At 41.2% G+C, this 20,535-nt stretch overlaps 1 protein-coding gene across 1 annotated transcript in view; it reads right to left on the reverse strand.

The window, feature by feature from the left end:
* Positions 1-20,535, reverse strand: part of LOC103279899 (IgGFc-binding protein) — an 80,301-nt gene that overhangs the window by 49,184 nt on the left and 10,582 nt on the right. Inside the window, exons 4-10 of the mRNA XM_016996031.2 lie at positions 18,456-19,051; positions 15,795-16,232; positions 13,341-13,949; positions 10,474-11,047; positions 9,049-9,248; positions 6,655-6,796; positions 1,533-1,873 (exon numbers count right to left, since the gene is read on the reverse strand). Of these exons, the coding sequence (XP_016851520.2) occupies positions 1,533-1,873; positions 6,655-6,796; positions 9,049-9,248; positions 10,474-11,047; positions 13,341-13,949; positions 15,795-16,232; positions 18,456-19,051 (2,900 nt within the window). The remainder of the gene's footprint in view (positions 1-1,532; positions 1,874-6,654; positions 6,797-9,048; positions 9,249-10,473; positions 11,048-13,340; positions 13,950-15,794; positions 16,233-18,455; positions 19,052-20,535) is intronic.

The raw sequence follows: 20,535 nt of genomic DNA on the forward strand, positions 1-20,535 counted from the left end.
ATAAAAGATCATTGATCACAAAGTTAGAGAGGGAGTTGCTAAGTTTAAATGGGAAACAGTTACATTTTTAGCAAGGGTTCTTCTTCTCTGCTCGGAAACACTGGATTTGATTGAATCATTGTTAGAATTATCTCTGTTCCAAACTCTGTTTTTTTACTCTCACGCTATTCCCACCTTGAAATAGACTCAATACTTTTCTCCAGTCCTCTTGGTAAAAAAGAAATCTCAAGGCAAAAGTGTGAGTGTATATCTGTGAGTGTATAAAAGTGTAAGTGTCTATCACACTCGGGACCCCTGTTGGCACAGTGCCTTAAAGCACTGAAAAATGAACATGCAAAGTAAGATTAGATTCAGGAGAAATAAAAGAAAATATCTTTGTAGTTATATAGAAAGCATTTCTTAGTGATGTATGTCAGAGGAATAGCAGATTTAAACCACCATCAGATAAGGAATAATTTTGGATAAATGAGATAGGGAAGTTGAGACTATTATTAATTAAAATAAACAATGAAGTAGAGCAAAACACATATCAGTAAGAGAATTGACACGAAGTATTTTGTACAAGTTCCCTTCTTTTATATCTCTTTTCTCTCATATAACCTCCTTTTAGTGACATTCCCTTGATTTTATAACAAAATGTTTGGTTCCAGTAATTTTGATCCTGCATTATTTTTAGAAATTGGTGGTGGGGATCAGTTACTTCAAAAGCCCTTACCACAATTACTAATAACTCAGCTCATTCCAAAGGAATAACTCTTGAATAAGTGGTTTGATTCTTTTGACCCCAGCATTGTAATTCCTGAAGCCTGAAGGCCTAAGAAAAAGCAAGAAATAGTTCTGCAAACATCCAAGGGAACTAGACTTTAGTTATTTTAAAAAAACCAGCAGGGAAGTGGAAAATTAGTTGGTAATTTAATTAATGTATTGCCTGATTTTGTTAGCAGGTAACGGCGCTCCATGCAGTCATGCCGGCCACATGACCTTGGAGGTGTCTACGGACAACGCCGGCTCTTCGGCTTAGAAATGGAGATGAGCACCAACCCCCAGAGTCGGTCACGACTGGACTTAACGTCAGGGGAAAACCTTTACCTTTACCTTATATCACACTCAAAAGTGTGGCTGTATATTTGTAGGTTGTTAGGAATTGTGGTAGATGAAGTCCAAAACACCTGGAGAGCCAAAGTTTGTCCATGCCTGCTCTTGGGTTCACATAAGAAATGGATCAATGAGGTCAGTAATGTCAGCTACCATGACAGTCAGTGGCCCCTGGGATTTAGGTGGGCCTGGGCTGTGGTGCAGGCGGGAGAGCAAGCCAGTGCAATTAACTGCAATGAATCACTCTGACCAGGAGGTCATGAGTTCGAGCCCCGCTATGTTTGTTTGTCTTTGTTCTATGTTAAAAGGCATTGAATTTTTGCCTATATGTGTAATGTGATCCGCCCTGAGTCCCCTTTGGGTTGAGTAGGGCGGAATATAAATGCTGTAAATAAATAAATAAACAATAGTCCCCTTCTGAATCCACCATCACTTACCCTCACATAACCATTTTCCGATCTGACCATTGTGATCCTGTACTCCAAAGTCACAAGAGTCACCTCCCCCACGTAGGATACACGCTTGTTTCCTCTGTTTTCATTCTTGGCAAAGATGTGGAACGATGGGCAACCTAAATTATCATCAATCGTCTGGACAATTGTGTAGGTACAAGTGCCTTGGAAGTCAAATTTGCGGCCATCAAAAGTGCAGTAATGTGGATCACCCCACGCCCAGCAGGTAGAATTAGAGGTTGGCACACACTGTGGTTGTCCATTGATGATCTTGCAGACCGTGTCTTTCTGACACTTAACGTGAAGACAGCTGGGAGCTGGTGGCTCTAAAAAAGGGAGAGAGAACATTAATGAATAGCTCTGTGACAAGAGGGGGATGAGCCAAGCTATTAAAAAATTAATACTATCTTGAAATTCAGCAAAACTTGACATTCTAGTGATGAGCCACTTGACTCTGGTGCTTATCAAGGCTCCCTCCAGGCTTTATGGAGACGTCTCCAAAGTGTCTTTTGGCTGAGTCCCTTATGGCTGACTCCACCACTGTAGAATTTAGACTTCACCCCGACGGTGGTATGAAATATTTAAAACCATTTCAGTTCTCAATTAAGTCAGAGGGTTTTTTATGGGGAAATGAGAACTTAACACTCTTTCATTAAAAAGAATCTCTAACTTAGTTTCCAACATAATACTACCGTACATACTTGAAGATAAGCCGAGTTTTTCAGCCCTTATTTATGAGCTGAAAAAGCCTCCCTTGGCTCATAATCTCCACTATTGATCTCCGCTATTGCTGTTTTTAAATTGCTTAGATTTTAGCTGTTTTTGTAAGCCACGCCGAGCCCTGGGGGAGTGTTTTTAAGAATTTTTTTAAAGATATTTTAAAGATGTTTTTAAATTGTTAGATTTTAGTCTTTCTTGTAAGCCGCCCCGAGCCGTAGGGGAGTGGCGGCATATAAATTTAAATAATAAATAAATAAATAATCAATGTGTTGTCAAAGGCTTTCATGGCCGGGATCACAGGGTTGTTGTATGTCTTTCGAGCTGTGTGGCCATGTTCCAGAAGTATTCTCTCCTGATGTTTCGCCCACATCTATGGCAGGCATCCTCAGAGGTTGTGAGGTATGGATAAACTAAGTAAGGAAAGGAAAGAATATGTATCTGTGTAGAGTCCAGGGTGTGGCAAGAGTCCTTTGTCACTGGGAGCCAGCATTAATGTTTCAGTTAATCACCCTAATTAGCATAGGCAAACTGATGAAGAAGCACAACCTACAAACTATCTACAGACCCACAAAGAAAATCCAACAAATGCTACGGTCAGCGAAGGACAAGAGGGATCCTCTCTCTTCTGCAGGAGTCTACCGGATACCATGCAGCTGTGGACAAGTCTACATAGGGACCACCAAACGCAGCACCCAAACAAGAGTCAAAGAACATGAAAGGCACTGCAGACTAATTCAACCAGAGAAATCAGCCATAGCAGAGCATTTGATGAACCAGCCTGGACACAGGATATTATTTGAGAACACAAAAATGCTGGACCATTCCAACAACTATCATGTCAGACTACACAGAGAAGCCATTGAAATCCACAAGCATGTGGACAACTTCAACAGAAAGGAAGAAACCATGAAAATGAACAAAATCTGGCTACCAGTATTACAAAACTCCAAAATCAAAACAGTAGATGGGAACCAACACTTTGAGGGCTTGACTGAACAAAGGATGCCCCCAGGCAAGAGACAAAACCTTTCCAATGCTAATTAGGGTGATTAACTGAAACATTAATGCTGGCTCCCAGTGACAAAGGACTCTTGCCACACCCTGGACTCTACACAGATATATATTCTTTCCTTTCCTTACTTAGTTTATCCATACCTCACAACCTCTGAGGATGCCTGCCATAGATGTGGGCGAAATGTCAGGAGAGAATACTTCTGGATCATGCCCCACAGCCCGAAAGATATACAACAACCCAAATAAATAATCGGGTCAAGGTCAAGGCTAGTAACAGAGCCTACAGGCTATTGCCTGCAATATGTGATCTATTTCTCTCTTCTTCCTTATCAGTGTATTTTCTTTTGAAAGCCTCCCTCGCTCTTAATCAAGGGAATGTTTTGAAAAGAGAAAGACATCCTTGCAAGTCAGGAAGAAGAAAAATATATATTCTTTAATCGTATGAAAGCATTTTCCCCTGGAATATTTGTTAAACTCTCCTAAAGATATATAGGCATTAACCCCTTGCAAGCTTTTGCCATCTCTATGTACCTTTATATGTCTATCTATCTATATGCATTAATTTTATATATTAATTTCCCCTCATATGTTTGCAGGTCTTTGCAAATCCTTTATACATATAGATCCATGTACCTATGTATCTGTAGCCATACATATACATTATTTTTATATACGAATTTACCCTCATATGTTTGCAAGTCTCTGCAAATATCTATATAAAGAGAGATGTCTGGATAGATATGAATATATTCTTACCTACCTATATATAGGGCTTGCAAATATTACAGGGGGAAAATGAACACACAAATATATATAGACATGCCTAAATAGATATGAATATATATGTATATGTATATGGATAGGGCTTACAAATATTGTAGGGGAAATGCACACACGCACAGAGGGGATTTGCAAATGTTTCAGGGGGAAATGCATATGGGAAATTAGTATCTATAATTATAGATCTATATCTAGCTCTGCATCTATATATATAAAAGGGTAATGAAATTTCGGCCTAAGACAAAACAACAAAACTACACATCCCAGAAACACTAACTTGGCAGCACAAACCCTCATGCCTCTACGTTCATACAACAAAAAGAAAAGAAAAATAAATTCCTAATTAGAGGGAGAGGAATAATTGTTTCTATCCAATTGCTGCCAGTTAGAAGGCTAAGCTCCACCCATTTGGTCTCCTAGCAACCCACTCAGCCCAGGGGACAGGCAGAGTTAGACCTCAGGCCTCTTCCAAACTGCCTATAAGATACAGATTATCTTATTTTAACTGGATTATATGGCAATGTAGACTCAAGGCCCTTCCACACAGCTATATAACCCATTTATAATCTTATATTATCTGCTTTGAACTGGATTATCTTGACTATTTCCCATATCACCATACTTCGCCACAGCAACGCAAGGCTGGGCACAGCTAGTTGTTTATATAAGCATTGAATGTTTGCCTGTTACTATGTTAGAAGCCGGCCTGAGTCCCCATGGTGAGATAGGGTGGGAACCAAATGAAGTTATTATTATTATTATTATTATTATTATTATTATTATTATTATTATTATTAGGTTATTGTTGATACCACATTGTTTTTGTTGCCCTTACTTTTCCACTTATAGAGCTAGTTTATTGTTTTTCTTTGAAATATAGTAAATTTTCAAAAACATTTAACCTACTGATGCCTCGATTAATGAAATTTTATTGGTATCTATTTTTATTTTGAAATTTACCCTTAGCTACTGTATTTCCCACCCTCGATTTATACTCGAGTCAATAAGTTATCCCAGTTTTTTGTGGTAAAATTAGGTGCCTCAGCTTATATTCGGGTCACCTTATACTCGAGTATATACGGTAATTCAAATTATTGTTTAACTCAAGTTGGGATTCTGAGCATTCAACTAATTGCAGAAATAACTTATTAATCAGGCAATATATTAATTAAATTACCAACTAATTTTCCACTTCCTTGCTGCTTTTTTAAAAAACTAAAGTCTAGTTCCCTTGGATGTTTGCAGAACTATTTCTTGCTTTTTCTTAATCCTTCAGGCTTCTGGAATTACAACGCTGGGGTCAAAAGAATCAAACCACTTATTCAAGAGTTATTCCTTAGGGATGAGCTGAGTTATTAGTAATTTTGAAGTAACTGATCCCCACCACCAATTTCTAAAAATAATGCAAGATCAAAATTACTGGAACCAAACATTTTGTTATAAAATCAAGGGAATGTCACTAAAAGGAGGTTATATGAGAGAAAAGTGATATAAACGAAGGGGAATTGTACAAAATACTTCCTGTCAATTCTCTTACTGATATGTTTTTCCTCTACTTGATTGTTTATTTTAATTAATAATAGTCTCAACTTCCCTATCTCATTTATCCAAAATTATTCCTTATCTAATGGTGGTTTAAATCTGCTATTCCTCTGACATACATCACTAAGAAATGCTTTCCATATAACTACAAAGATATTTTCTTTTATTTTTCCTGAATCTAATCTTACTTTGCATGTTCATTTTTCAGATAAATCGATGGCCCATGTTGTGCTTAACCAATTCTGTATCAAATTAATAGATTCTCTACTTCTGTCTATAATATCATCACTGTTTCACATCATAGTATTTTGTCTTGCAGAAAGGTACATACATAGAGGACATGAGGGCAATTTTTGTCTCTGTGTAAAGAACATGCAATGCCATTTTCAACATTTTAAAAATCATGTCAGACGCGACTTGAGAACATACTGTAAGTCACTTCTGGTGTGAGAAAATTGGCTGTCTACAGAGACGTTGCCCAGGGGATGCCCAGATATGTTACCATCCTGCTGGGAGGCTTCTTGCATGTCTCTACAAGTTAGAGCTGACAGACAGGAGCTCAGCCCATCTCACAGATTCGAACCAACAACCTTCAGGTCAGCAACCCAACCCTTAGGTCAGCAGTCCAGCTGGCACCCATTGCACCACAATAAAACAATAAAAACAGACAAAACTTGGGGCTATGTCTGTTTTTATTGTTGCTTTTATTGTTGTTTTTATTGTTTTATTGTTATTTTAAAGCTAAGTGTATTGTTTTAATCTATTTCTGTAAACCGCTCCGAGCCAAACTGGGAGTAGCGGTACACAAGTTTAATAAATAAATAAATAATAGGATAAACAAATTATCCCATTATGAAAGATCACAAAAAAGGGTCTGGGGGCCACATGTGGCCCATGGGATGCATGATTCCCAGGACTTACTAGATCCCTCTTTAGCAAAGACAAACACTGAACAGTCAGGGCTACTGTGCCCACTCTCTTAAATATATCATTCAGCACTGGTTCCTTCACCCACAGTGGGATCATAGGCAAGGAATTGCCACCAAGTTACCTTTGCTCCCGCACTGCAGGACACCATCCTTCACTAGACAGATTTTATCCTCTGGGCAAGCATTGGCTTCACAGATGACACCCCCAGCTGGACTACAGATGCATTTCTCAGTGCAGTCCTTCAACAGGATCTCTTCATTGGGCTTCACGACAGGAGAGACATCCACAGGCAAAGCAAATGGAAGAGAAGACATATTTCAAAACCACAATGCTCAGTGCATCCATCATTTTTTTTGCTGTGATTATCTTTTTTCCAGCACGTCTGGTTCAGAAATCAATAATTAAAAGCAGAAATTGCAAGGAGGAGCAAGCTTCTAATTACAACAACAAGCCAACCTGGGAAGCCTCAATTTGACTTTTGTAGGCAATCTCCTACATTATCCAATTTCCGTAAGGAATTGAAGACCTGGTGGTGTCGGCAGGTTTTTGAGTAATTACATTGGACTATCGCCGATTTCTGAGCCTGAATACATTGCACAAGATTTCCCTAGCCTAAAATGATACATTTTAATATATTGGGTTTATGGTTCCTGTCCCCTTGATCTGGTCATGTAAGTGTGATTTATTGTTATAATTGTATTACAGTAGAGTCTCACTTATCCAACATAAACGGGCCGGCAGAACGTTGGATAAGCGAATATGTTGGATAATGAGGAATTAAGGATAACCCTATTAAACATCAAATTAAGTTATGATTTTACAAATTAAGCACCAAAACATCATGTTAGACAACAAATTTGTCAGAAAAAGTAGTTCAGTACACAGTAATGCTATATAGTAATTACTGTATTTATGAATTTAGCACCAAAATATCACTATATATTGAAAGCATTGACTACAAAAATGCGTTGGGTAATCCAGAACGTTGGATAAGCGAGTGTTGGATAAGTGAGACTCTACTGTATTTCACTTTGTTTAATAATGTGTATTATGTTATTATGTAATGTTTGTGTTGCTTTTATGACTGTAAACCGCCCTGAGTCCTATCCAGGAGATAGGGCGGTATATAAATAAAGTTGTTATTATTATTATTATTATTATTATTATTATTATTATTATTATTATTATTATTGTAGTGAAGCTACCAGGACAATCAATGTTGTTAATGAAAGCTCACTCCATAAATCACATTTAAAAAGACACAGGGAATATGCAACACACTAGCAATAAACGCCTTTCATTCAGCTACGTTTTCACAGGTGAGGAATGTACAGAACCTATTACCCTTTCATGCTTTTTTTTTTTGGTGTCAGGAGTGATTTGAGAAACTGCAAGTCACTTCTGGTGTGAAAGAATTGGCAGTCTGCAAGGATGTTACCCAGGGGATGCCTGGATGATTTCATGTTTTTACCATCCTTGTGGGAGGCTTCTCTCATGTCCCTGCATGGAGCTGGAGCTGATAGAGGGAGCTCATAATAATAATAATAATAATAATAATAATAATAATAATAATAATAATAATAATAATAATTAACAACAACAACAATAATATATTATTTATTATTATTATTATTATTATTATTATTATTATTATTATTATTATTATTATTATTAATAACAAAATTACGATCTGCCAACTGCAAAAGGCCACCCTGCTGGTATCTGCGCGCATCATCCGAAAATACATCACACAGTCCTAGAAGCTTGTGATTTTGTGATACGAAATTCAGCATATCTATCTTGTTTGCTGTGTCATAAAATAATAATAACAACAACTTTATTTTTATACCCTGCCTCTATCTCCCCAAAGGGGACTCAGGGCAGCTTACATGGGGCCAAGCCCTAATAAAAACAATAGCAATATAAAACACAACAGTAGACAAGAGACATGCACAATTATAAAAATTTACACATTACCCAATAAAAATAAATGACAAAAACTAATAAAAGCATTTGTGCGCCCCGCACCACAGCCTCATCCGTGCTCTCTATGGGTTAGATTCGAACCGGCAGCCCTCAGGTCAGCAACCCAACCTTCAAGTCATCAGTCCTGCCAGCACAAGGGTTTAACCCACTGCACCATCAGGGGCTTCTACCCTTTAATGCTGTGTCCCCAGGTATAGGAATACAGCTGGACACTTTTATGTTGCCAGCCAATAAGTGGCTTTGTTGCAGAAGAGGGAGAGGGGATGATGCAGTGATCGAAATTTACGTTTATAGGGTCAGTGAGGGCAAAAACATTGCTTTGCTCTGCAAAACATTATCCTACACTTTACATTATCCTACTCTCTCCCATATTCAATCTTGCAACCCTGGAAATCTCTCCTATAGGGATTCCCATTGTACAAATCAAATGGCTATGGTCAGAGTATTCCATGAAATCAAAACTGGAAAGCTTCTGTAAGCACCACCAAACAACATCTCCAGCCTCCAAATGGCCCTCCTCTTCACATACCGGGTAGTATCTGTTGTTCTCAAAGCAACCACATTCGTCCAAGGAGACACATTTGATGCCATCAAAGAAGAATCCATCATCACACTGGCAACCTTCTACACAGTGTTCTGGGCACTTGAGATGATCCGTGATCCCAGCACAGTTGGTTTCACAGATGTTAGAGCAGATGCTATAATGGCTGTTGGCTGGGCAAGTCAGGGCTGCAGGAAAAAGAGGAGAGGGGTAAATCACTGAGGGTGGGAAGAAACTCGGGGTAGTAGAAACAGCAGAATTGCATCTTCCTGCTTGTGATAGGGACATGTTGTGCCATGCCACAAGATCAATGTGATGTGCTGATGTGGTGTCAATCAAAGCAGAAGAACATCTGTGGCCACAGCAGGGCCGGTCCAACATGGAGGCCAATTACGCCCCCGCTTGGAGCGCACGGTCCCCGGGGGCGCTGTCGAGCCCCCCCCCCCCCCCCCCCGGCAGGGATCATTGGCTCACTCGCTGCTCTCCAGGAAGACCTAGCTCTTCTCGGGAGACCTCGTGAGGTCTTGCGAGGTCTCCTGAGAAGAACCTGGCCTTCCTCGTTCTGCTGTTTGGTGAGCAATGGTCCCCGCCGCCACCGCTGGGACCATCACTCACCAAATGGCCGAATGAGGAAGGCCAGGCTCCAGGAGACTGTTCTAGGGAGACCTCCCGAGGTCTCGCAAGGTCTCCCAAGAAGAGCTAGGCCTTCCTGGAGCCTGGCCTTCCTCGTTCTGCCGTTTGGCAAACGATGGTTCTCGGCGGCGGTGGCGGCGGGGACCATCGCTCTTCAAATGGCAGAATGAGGACGGTCAGGTTCCAGGAAGGCCAGGCTCTACTCAGAAGACCTAGGCCTTCCTGGAGCCTGGCCTTCCTCGTTTGGCCGTTCTCCAGCTCTCAGCCTCAGGTATTGATTTGTGTGTGTGTGTGGGGGGGGGGGGAATTTGGGGGGGTGCTAAGATTTGGTTCACCTACCCCCCAAAATTATCTAGAGCCACCTCTGGGCCACAGCTAGTATGATGTGCTATGTGGCAACCAAATTGGCAGACATCTCATTCTCTTACCAAGGTGTAAAGTGAGACATACTGCAGAATTACATCTTCCAGCGCTTTTTTTTTTAGGGGGGAGGAGAATGGATTCTAATGGTTTTGGGTCACAGAAGGGTAGGTTACAACTGAATATTAGAAGGAACCTCTTGACAGTGCGACAGTTTGGCAATGGAACCAATTTCCAAGCGTGGTAAGCAAAGTTGTTCCTATTCTGAACAACTTCAAAAAGAAGCTGGGGATGCTTCGACAGGGGATCCCATGCTAGGTGGAGATTAGACTCAATAGCCCATGAAACCTTTTCCAACATTGTGATTCTGTGATTCTGAAAAACAAAAAAGAGCAGAATCTGTATGTAATTTCAACTCACGACAAAACGAAGGACTCCTCCAAGGCTGGATGTCGACCTTGGCTTCTTGGCAGGCAGTCACGTAACTCTGGATGGCCTGGCACAAGGCATCATTGTCTCCACCTCCTATACACAATTTAAGGATGCAGTTGTTCAGGTACACATTGGGGTCCACAATGGCATGGCAGGTCTGGAAAGGCCCATCAGAGGCTGTGATGATCCCACAGGAGCTGCGCTGCTTAAAATCTTCTTCCTTCTCTTTCCCACAAATTGGAATGCTAGGGCCTGTGCATCTATCTCTGCAGGACACACCCAGGACTGGGAGTTTCCAGGAAGAAACAAATGTAATCACATCAGATACAACACTGCCATCAGGGAGCTGAAGATCATTCTCCTTCCATCCATTGTAGTCGCCACACAAGCCTGCCATATGACCCTGATAGGTGCTGGGAATGGTGATCCTCAGATGGGAATTCTGGTCATAGATGAGTGCAAAGCCAAAAGCACTATCTAGCCTGATGCTGACTCCATACTGATAGATTCTCACTTGCCCATCTAAAAGATTCACAGGGAGGTAATAGAATACGCCATCCACCTGCAAGAATGAAAAGGATGTCCTGTTCAGGAAGGTGCATTTTACTGATTAACAATAAATTATATGATTGGCATTGACGTGGACATTTCCCAAATATTCTTTCCAAACATGGGTCTTTAAAATATATATTGGGAGAACATGATTATGTACAAACACATGCAATGTAAAGTAGAAATGCAACTTTTGAAACAGGAAATTATATAGTCCCATGTTCTAAGATAAGTGAGTACTGTGCATAATCACACATAAGTAAACAAAAAAATAAAAAATGCCCATCCCAGAACAAGACTGGCTTATAAGCAATGCAAAATTGAAAAAAGTACCCAGCGTGATGACAATGAGAAAGACAGTGACAAGAACCACTCCCATTCCAATTTTTTTTTTTTCGTGTCAGGAGCAACCGGAGTTGCTTCTGGAGTGAGAGAATTGGCCGTCTGCAAGGACGCTGCCCAGGGGACGCCCGGATGTTTTGATGTTTTTACCATCCTTGTGGGAAGCTTCTCTCATGTCCCCGAATGGAGCTGGAGCTGAAAGAGGGAGCTCATCCGCACTCTCCCCGGGTGGGATTCGAACCTGGCAGCTTTCAGGTCAGCAACCCAACCTTCAAGTCATGAGGCTTTTATCCCCTAGGCCACCGGAGGCTCCAAGAGTGAGACTAACAATGTCTCTGCAGAAGTGTCTATGCAGGAAGCTGAAAATGGGCACAGCTGTTCCACTCAACCACAAGCACTAATCTGCTCCAGCTCAATGATGGGCACACCACATTCCCAAGGGTCATCCATGTTGCGGATGAAAATAGTTCAGGCCACAAAAGAAGCAGCTGGTCATCTCATCCCATTGGGGTTTTTGGCCCTTTTTCTCTTCTGGACAGGGCCTGGTGAGGGTCACCAGACCATGCTGGCTTGGTCCCACCCCATACTTCTCAAAGTAGAGGGATAGCATTGCAAAATGCTAATTCTGCCAATTTATATCGTGTCAGAAGCAACTTGAGAGCATACTGAAAATCACTTCTGGTGTGTCCTCTGCCATGACGGAGAGGTAAGTGTGTTTTGAGTAGCTCCAACCACATTTTTCTCTTTCCTCCATCTGATGGGGGAAAGGGCAATGTGGCAATGGATGTTGCTGCCCTTTCACCCATCTGATGGGAACAAGGTGCTAATGTGCCTTGTCTCGCCTCCACCATATGATGAGGAAGGAGGGAGGGCACGCAGAGAGCCACGGTGAATGTGACTGCTGGCAAAATGGCACGGCCTCAGGGGGGTGTGAAGAGGTATTAAGGAAGAAAGGAAGGAATGAGAAAGGGCTGCCATTCTTTCTCCAGTTTGAGCAAAAGAAGGGTAATAGCCAGAGTGTTACACTTCTACTTGGTCTACCAGATCACGATGCTGGGGAAAATGGAAGGAAAAAGGAAGAGAGGCCGACCAAGGGCAAGATGGATGGACGGTATCCTTGAAGTGACTGGCTCGACCTTGAAGGAACTGGGGGCGGTGACGGCCGACCGGGAGCTCTGGCGTGGACTGGTCCATGAGGTCACGAAGAGTCAGAGACGACTAAACGACTGAGCAGCAGCAGCTACACTTCTACCACTTGTCACTGCCTTCACATTGAGTTCCTAATAGATATATGGCCATGTTCCAGAAGTATTCTCTCCTGACATTTCACCCACATCTATGGCAGGCATCCTCAGAGGTTGTGAGATATGGAAAAACTAAGCAAGGAATGTTTATATATATCTGTGGGAAGTCCAGGGTGAAGGAAGAACTCTTGTCAGCGTAAATGTTCCAGTTAATCACCCTAATTTGCAAAAAAACTAAAAAAAAACTTTAAAAAAACTCAAAAATCAGAACAGTAAATAAGAAGCAACACTCTGAAACATGGGAACTAGGGGCAGTTAACAAAGAATACCCCCAGGAAGAAAGTAGCTAGTAGATGTAGCCATTCAATGCAAATTAGGGTGATTAACTGGAACATTTACGCTGACAAGAGTTCTTCCCTCACCCTGGACTTCCCACAGATATATATATATATATATAAACATTCCTTGCTTAGTTTTTCCATATCTCGCAACCTCTGAGGATGCCTGCCATAGATGTGGGTGAAATGTCAGGAGAGAATACTTCTGGAACATGGCCACACAGCCCGAAAGACATACAACAACCCCATAAATACTTCTTTCATATGTCCTAGAAAAAGTTGTGATCAATCCATAGTTTAATTCATGTGTCAGTCCCCTGCCCCTGAGTGCTGAAATGATCCCCATGACAGGACAAATAAGTAGCATGAAATGACCTACCAGGATGCTTCCCACTTTGTTCCGCAGCAAGGTAACCTCAGTGCCTGAGATTTCTATACGGACCAGCTTGATCAGAGTCGTCTTTCTATTCGGCAAGGCTTCATTTTCTATAATAACAGAGATGGGTCTCACGCCCACATTATTTTCCTTCACTTTGGCAAGAATGTAGCTGCAGGTACTCTGGAAACTAAAGGACAAGCTATCAAAGGTTTGATAAAAGTTGCCAATAGCAGAGCAGGTAGCGCTTCCAGTTGGATGGCATTTCCGGACGCCGCCCAGCAATTTGCACTCTTCGTTGGGGCCACAGCGGATCACTTCACACACCACTCTCCCACCGGCCTGACACTGGCAGCGTTCTTCACAACTTGGGTAGAAGTACTCCAACACTGGATAGTATTGTCCCTGATGGAAACATCCACACTGAGCAATTGGAACGCAAACATCATCGTTCTTGATGAAGTCCTCATCACAGACACAGTCCTCCTCACATTTGGCAGGGCAAGACGCTGGAACATAAAGACTGTTGCAGCTCTGGCCACACTCCTTGGCACATAATTCGTAATGACTGTTTCTAGGACAGGCTGGGGCTGTAGACGAAAACAGAGAGATCTGTTAGTTGGAGTTGTGAATGTGTGCCATCATATCATTCCCTGAAACCTATTACAGACTTTTCCTAATAAAATTAATTCAGGTGGAGGATTCATTGCACTTCTCTGAGAGTGAAATTAGATGCACTCCTGAAATCACATAGTGAGTTTCCAGGGCTGAACAGGGATCCGAACTCAGGTCACTACCATGTTTCCCCGAAAATAAGACAGTGTCTTATATTAATTTTTGCTCCCAAAGATGTACTAGGTCTTATTTTCAGGGGATGCCTTATTTTTCCATGAAGAAGAATTCTCATTTATTATTGAACAAAAAATCAACATTTTATATATACTGTACAGTAGTTGTCATCACAAACCAGCATAACCAGACAAACTGAATCCTATCAAGATTTTCTTGTTACTACCAATATTTCCATTTACAACACTCTATGGTACGTATATTTACCAATCCTGCATGCTCCGGTGTTCTGTTCAGCGGGCATGCTTCCAAACAAAAACTTTTCTAGGTCTTACTTTTGGGGGAGGCCTTATATTTAGCAATTCAGCAAAACCTCTACTAGGTCTTATTTTCTGGGGATGTCTTATTTTAGGGGAAACAGGGTAGGAGACCTGATCCAATATTTAAACCACATTGACTTCCCAAAGATTTACTAGGGATATTTAATACAAACTTATATAATATATACTTTTTGGCCTAAAACTGAAACCAATAACCCCACACTTCCTTAAGCAACCAATGCTGTGGCATGTAGGAAAAGGGAAAACAGCAAAAGAAGTCTCCCCATCACCATCTCACCATTTTTTTCTCTTGAGCCTTGTTGGCATTATTCCATGTAAACTCCCTTGTATCTGTGCGTAAGCTACCTCTTGTCTTCAAGGATACAACCGCAATATGCTGGTACTGCTTTGCTTATGGCTGTCTGCAGGCATCAAAGGCATATGTTTCCCATTGGCCTCGATGGGAAAATTTTACAAGCTAGATGCACTTTGAGGCTGCTCCAAATTTCTATTCTCTGACTTTGAGTTATTGGAAGCTGCAAGCTGCCAGGTTCGAATCCCACCCGGGGAGAGCACGGATGAGCTCCCTCTATCAGCTCCAGCTCCATGCGGGGACATGAGAAAAGCCTCCCACAAGGATGGTAAAACATCAAAACATCCGGGCGTCCCCTGGGCAAGGTCCTTGCAGACGGCCAATTCTCTCACTCCAGAAGCGACTTGCAGTTTCTCAAGTCGCTCCTGACACGAAAAAAAAAGTTATTGGAACTTTCTTATTAAACATTTAGATTATCTGCTCTTTAGTTGGCCTCTGCATTATGCAATGTGACCTTCACAAACAATGCAGACCAAACAAAAATAATGATGCAACCATCAGAAGTTAGCATATGAATTTTGTGCCGTTTTTGTTGACCTAATAAAAGTACAACCGTATAATATTACTTCGTGGTCATATGAAACTACAAAGAGAACTGAAGGCCATTATATTATGTCACTTCTGGTTCCAGCATGCTACAGAGTTTCACAGGTGGGCCTAAGAGTTTGCATAGTCCTCTAGCACAACTCTATGATAATTTTCATTGCAAACATAACATAGAATCCCTTGCTTGTTTTACCAAATTCCTAGACAGACCATTTACCTTAGACACATATAATTAAAACAAGAATAAACCATGCGCTTGCATTTCCTTTCCCAAGAAGAACTGATTTGAATCATATGGCACTCACGACAGAAGGTTGAAGATCTCCATGGGTATATAGTGATCCCAGCAGCTTGGCAAGCTTTGGCATAGTTCGTGATTGCAGAACAGATGGCAGTATAATGTCCCTTGAAGAAACAGGCATCATAGACACAATCCAAGAAAGCATCTTCTGGGTCAATATGTGCATGGCATTCCCGGAAGGGCCCGTCCCTGGCAACAATGAGCCCACAATCTTTGCCCGAGGCACGCTGCTGCTCTCGCATGGCCTCGATACCTGGACACTTTGGATCAATGATCTCATTGCACTTTGGGTCAGGTTTCTTAGTTTTCCCAAATACTGGGATGCTGGGAACAAGGATTTTACCGGGCACAAGGGCATCATCTTTACAGTTCCCATTGAAGTTCCCACACAGACCATGCAGGATGCCTGCATATGTGCCGGGTACGGTGACAAAAACATGATTGTTCCAGTCAAAACGTACAGAAAGGTCAAAGCTTGTCTGGATGACAGCACTGTTGCCCTGCCTGAATGCCTTGACTCTTCCTCCAAATGAGCTGTAAGGAAGGCAGGTTAACAAGCCATCAACCTGTGAAGGAGGAAGAGATGGCTGAAGTTAAACAAAAGAAGATTAAAGTCTTGGAGAAAAGAATCATCACAGAGAACTAATCCCCACTGGCATAATCCTTTTCAGAGTTTATACGCTAGGATCATAAACCATGGCTGATACGCCACAGCAAGCTTCAGTAACTTGTAACCAGCTATACCAAGTGCAGCCAGCTAGCCACATATGACGGCCCTTTAGATTCCTAATCTATTGGTTGGTCACAATATTCATATGGCAGGTTTCATCTTCCCATAGACTAATAATCTGATCTAGAGTCTGATGGCAGAGGCACAAGATGGAAATGTCAAGTGTTAGTAGTGAACTATAAAACTGTATATGGCTCGGGTCCAGATTATTTAACAGATTGTATTTACTGTATATACTAGAGTATATATATTTACTGTATATACTCGAGTATAGCCTAGTTTTTCAGCCCTTTTTTTAAGGCTGAAAAAGCCCCCCTCAGCTTATACTCGGGTGAGGGTCCTGGTTGGCTTATATTTGGGTCAGCTTATACTCAAGAATATATGGTACACTTATTATTTTTCTCTGTTTTTTATTGGTATTATTACATTTATTATTTTTCTCTATTATTGTTGCTACTATTACATTTATTTTATTATTATTATTATTATTATTATTATTATTATTATTATTATTATTATTATTATATGACACAGCAAACAAGATAGATATGCTGGATTTCATTTCACAAAATCACAAGTCGAACACTTCCCAAGTGTCTAGGACTGCGTGATGTATTTTCGGATGATGCCCGCAGATCCCAGCAGGGTGGCCTTTTGCAGTTGGCAGATCGTAATTTTGTCGATTATTGTTTCCAAATGCTGGCTGAGATCTTTTGGCACGGCACCCAATGTGTCGATCACCACCGGGACCACCTGCACTGGTTTCTGCCAGAGTCTTTGAAGTTCAATCTTGAGGTCCTGATAGCGGCTGAGTTTTTCCTGTTGTTTTTCGTCAATGCGACTGTCACCTGGGATGGCAACATCAATGATCCAAACCTTTTTCTTTGCCACAACTGTGATGTCTGGTGTGTTGTGTTCCAGAACTTTGTCAGTCTGGATTCGGAAGTCCCACAGTATCTTTGCATGTTCATTTTCCAATACTTTTGCAGGTTTGTGATCCCACCAGTTCTTTGCTGCTGGGAGGTGGTACTTGAGGCATAAGTTCCAATGAATCATTTGGGCCACGTAGTTAGGGTAATTATTATTATTATTATTACATTTATTATTTCACTCTGATCTTATTATTATTATTATTGCATTTATTATTTTACTCTATTTATTATTGCATGTATTATTTTCCTGTATTTTATTATTATTATTATTATTATTATTATTATTATTATTATTATTATATGTATTATTTTACTTTATTATTATTAAAAGGATACATAAGCACATTTACATTGAAGATGATGAGAATAATGATTTGATCAGAGTTGGACAGTCGTATCTTAAATTTGAGCTTTATGTAAACATTCAAAAGCATTTAACCTACTGATGCCTCAATTAATGTAATTTTATTGGTATCTATTTTTATTTCTGAAATTTATCACCCTTGGCTTATACTGGAGTCAATGTTTTCCCAGGTTTTTTGTGGTAAAATTAGGTGCCTCGCCTTATACTCGAATATATACGGTACTTGTATTGTCCTGAATTGGACTTATTTAATGGCTTTTAAGACTTATTTTAGAATTGTATTTTAATTGTATTTTAATTTTAATTGTATTGTAATAATTGATTTCCTTTAACTATATATATATGGTGTTCGTTGTTTAGTACCTTACCAAGGAAACAGTATGGTTCAGTCAACATAATAAATATTATAATAAATATTTATTATGATAATAAATAATAAATAAAGCCTTTATTTGGTCTTTCTGTAAATAAGCTGCCTTGTCTCCCTATATCAGTGGTTCTCAATCTCTGGGTTCCCAGGTGTTTTGGCCTACAACTCCCAGAAATCCCAGCCAGTTTACCAGCTGTTAACGTTTCTGGGAGTTGAAGGCCAAAACATCTGGGGACCCACAGGTTGAGAACCAATGCCCTATATCAGGAGAAAGACAGGATAAAATAAATTAGTATAAATAAAAGATTAACATAAGTTACATCGCTGAGGATCAACCCATCTCAGATTTCACAAAGGTGGGCTCATGCTCATGCTTAGCAGGTGTTAACTTACCAAGATTTTACCAGGATGCTGCCTGCTGACAACAATCTCCTTATCATAGACATTGACTTGCACACTCCGAGTCCAGGTCACATGATTATTTCCCCGATATTCATTTTCAACATACACACCGAACCACGGCACGTCCTTTACGGTTTCATCCACTTGAGAAAGCACATAGGAACAGCTCCCTTGGAAATCAAACCTGCAATTGTCGTAGGTACAATAGTGGGGGTCTCCCTGGGCAGTGCAGTTACCAAAGTCAATGGGGTAGCAGCCCCGCACGCCCTTCTGCACGTCACATTTTTCTGAGGATTTGCAAGAACTGGGTCCACACTCCACTTGCCTTGTGGCTGGGTTGCACACACAGAGCTTCGAACACCGGTCGTCGGCCCAGAATTTCTCATTGGGGGCATAGGGGCGTCCTTCGTAATAGCATCCACAGCTGCTCTTTGGAATGCAGGTCCCATGGCTGAGCACAAAACCTTCTTTACACTGGCAGCCTTCCACACAAACAGCCGGGCACAACAGTTCCTTTTGATCCACACAAGTGGCAGGGCAGGCTGTTCCACAGGGCTGGTACTCACTGTTTGTAGGGCACTGCAAAGCTATGCAAAAACAGTGAAGGGTTACAATTGTGAATGTGGTGTGGGCCAGCAATATAGGCTATCAGAGGGGAAAGGTTGTTATTACAAAGTTTGTAAGAAATGGGAGAAAACCAGATTGGATCCATCCTGCCCCATAAAGCTCCATAATCTGGGACATCCTGTGTGACATCCTGTGTGGCAAAAGAGAGAAAGGAACTTCTTGACAGCCAACTGTCTCACAGGGCCGGGCTGTGGCGCAGCTGGCTAGTAACCAGCTGCAATAAATCACTACTGACCGAGTTCGAAGCCCGGGTCGGGTTAAGCCCCCGACCATTAAATAGCCCGGCTTGCTGTTGACCTATGCAACCCCGAAAGACATTTGCATCTGTCAAGCAGGGAAATTTAGGTACGCTTTATGCGGGAGGCTAATTTAACTAATTTACAACATCATAAAAACTGCCAGCAAAACACGAGGAAAGGAATGAGGAAGTACAGCCACTAGTGGACAGTGAAGCAACAGCTCCCCCTGTGGAAGCTGGAAAAAAATGTTAAATGCCTCTGTGTCTGTCTATATATGTTGTTTGTCTGTTGGCATTGAATGTTTGCCATATATGTGTTCATTGTAATCCGCCCTGAGTCCCCTTCAGGGTGAGAAGGGCGGAATATAAATACTGCAAATAAATAAATAAATAAATTTGGTGGGGTCTCCTTTTTTGTACAATTTGGATGGATTGGAGAGCTACCTGTAGGGAGTGCTCCAGCTGTAAATCCTGCATTGAGCAGACAGTTGGAGCTGATGGCCAATAGGACCCCTCCCAGCTCTAGTCAGGACTAATGTAGCATTTAGATCAGTGGTCTCAACTTGTGTGTCCCCAGATGTTTTGACCTATAACTCCCAGAAATCCAAGACAATTTACCAGCTGTTAGGGTTTTTGGGAGCTGAAGGCCAAAGCATATGAAGACCCACACATTGAGAACCACTGATTTAGACCAATGAGTGGCAAACTGATATTGTCACAATTTAAATAGAATCATAGAATAATAGAGTTGGAAGAGACCACATGGGCCATCTAGTCCAACCCCCTGCCATGCAGAAAAACCACAAACGAAGTATCCCTAACTGATAGCTATCGGCCTCTGTGGAAAAGTTTCCACTGTTGAACAGCTCATATGGTCAGGAAGTTCTTCCTAGTGTTCAGAATAGAAAAGGTGAATTCTGTAAACACAGAATAGAGATGGGACACTCTGGGCTTCCTGGTGTTTTGTAAGCTACTCCCATCATCTCTTATGGTTGGCTATGCTACTTAGCAACAGAGGCAGAACACAAAATCAGCGGAGAGGAGGAGAGATCAATAGTTTCTGCTCAAACCATAAAAACAGATTTCCAATTTCCACCTCATTTTACTTCTCCCCTGACTTCTGCTGCCCTAGAAAAGTACATGTGTGTACTAGACATGTCCAAAAAAATTGTTTTGAATCGTATATTGGAATTATTTCGGATTGTT

Source organism: Anolis carolinensis, unplaced genomic scaffold (assembly GCF_035594765.1).
Source record: "Anolis carolinensis isolate JA03-04 unplaced genomic scaffold, rAnoCar3.1.pri scaffold_10, whole genome shotgun sequence".
Classification (NCBI taxonomy): Eukaryota; Metazoa; Chordata; class Lepidosauria; order Squamata; family Dactyloidae; genus Anolis; species Anolis carolinensis.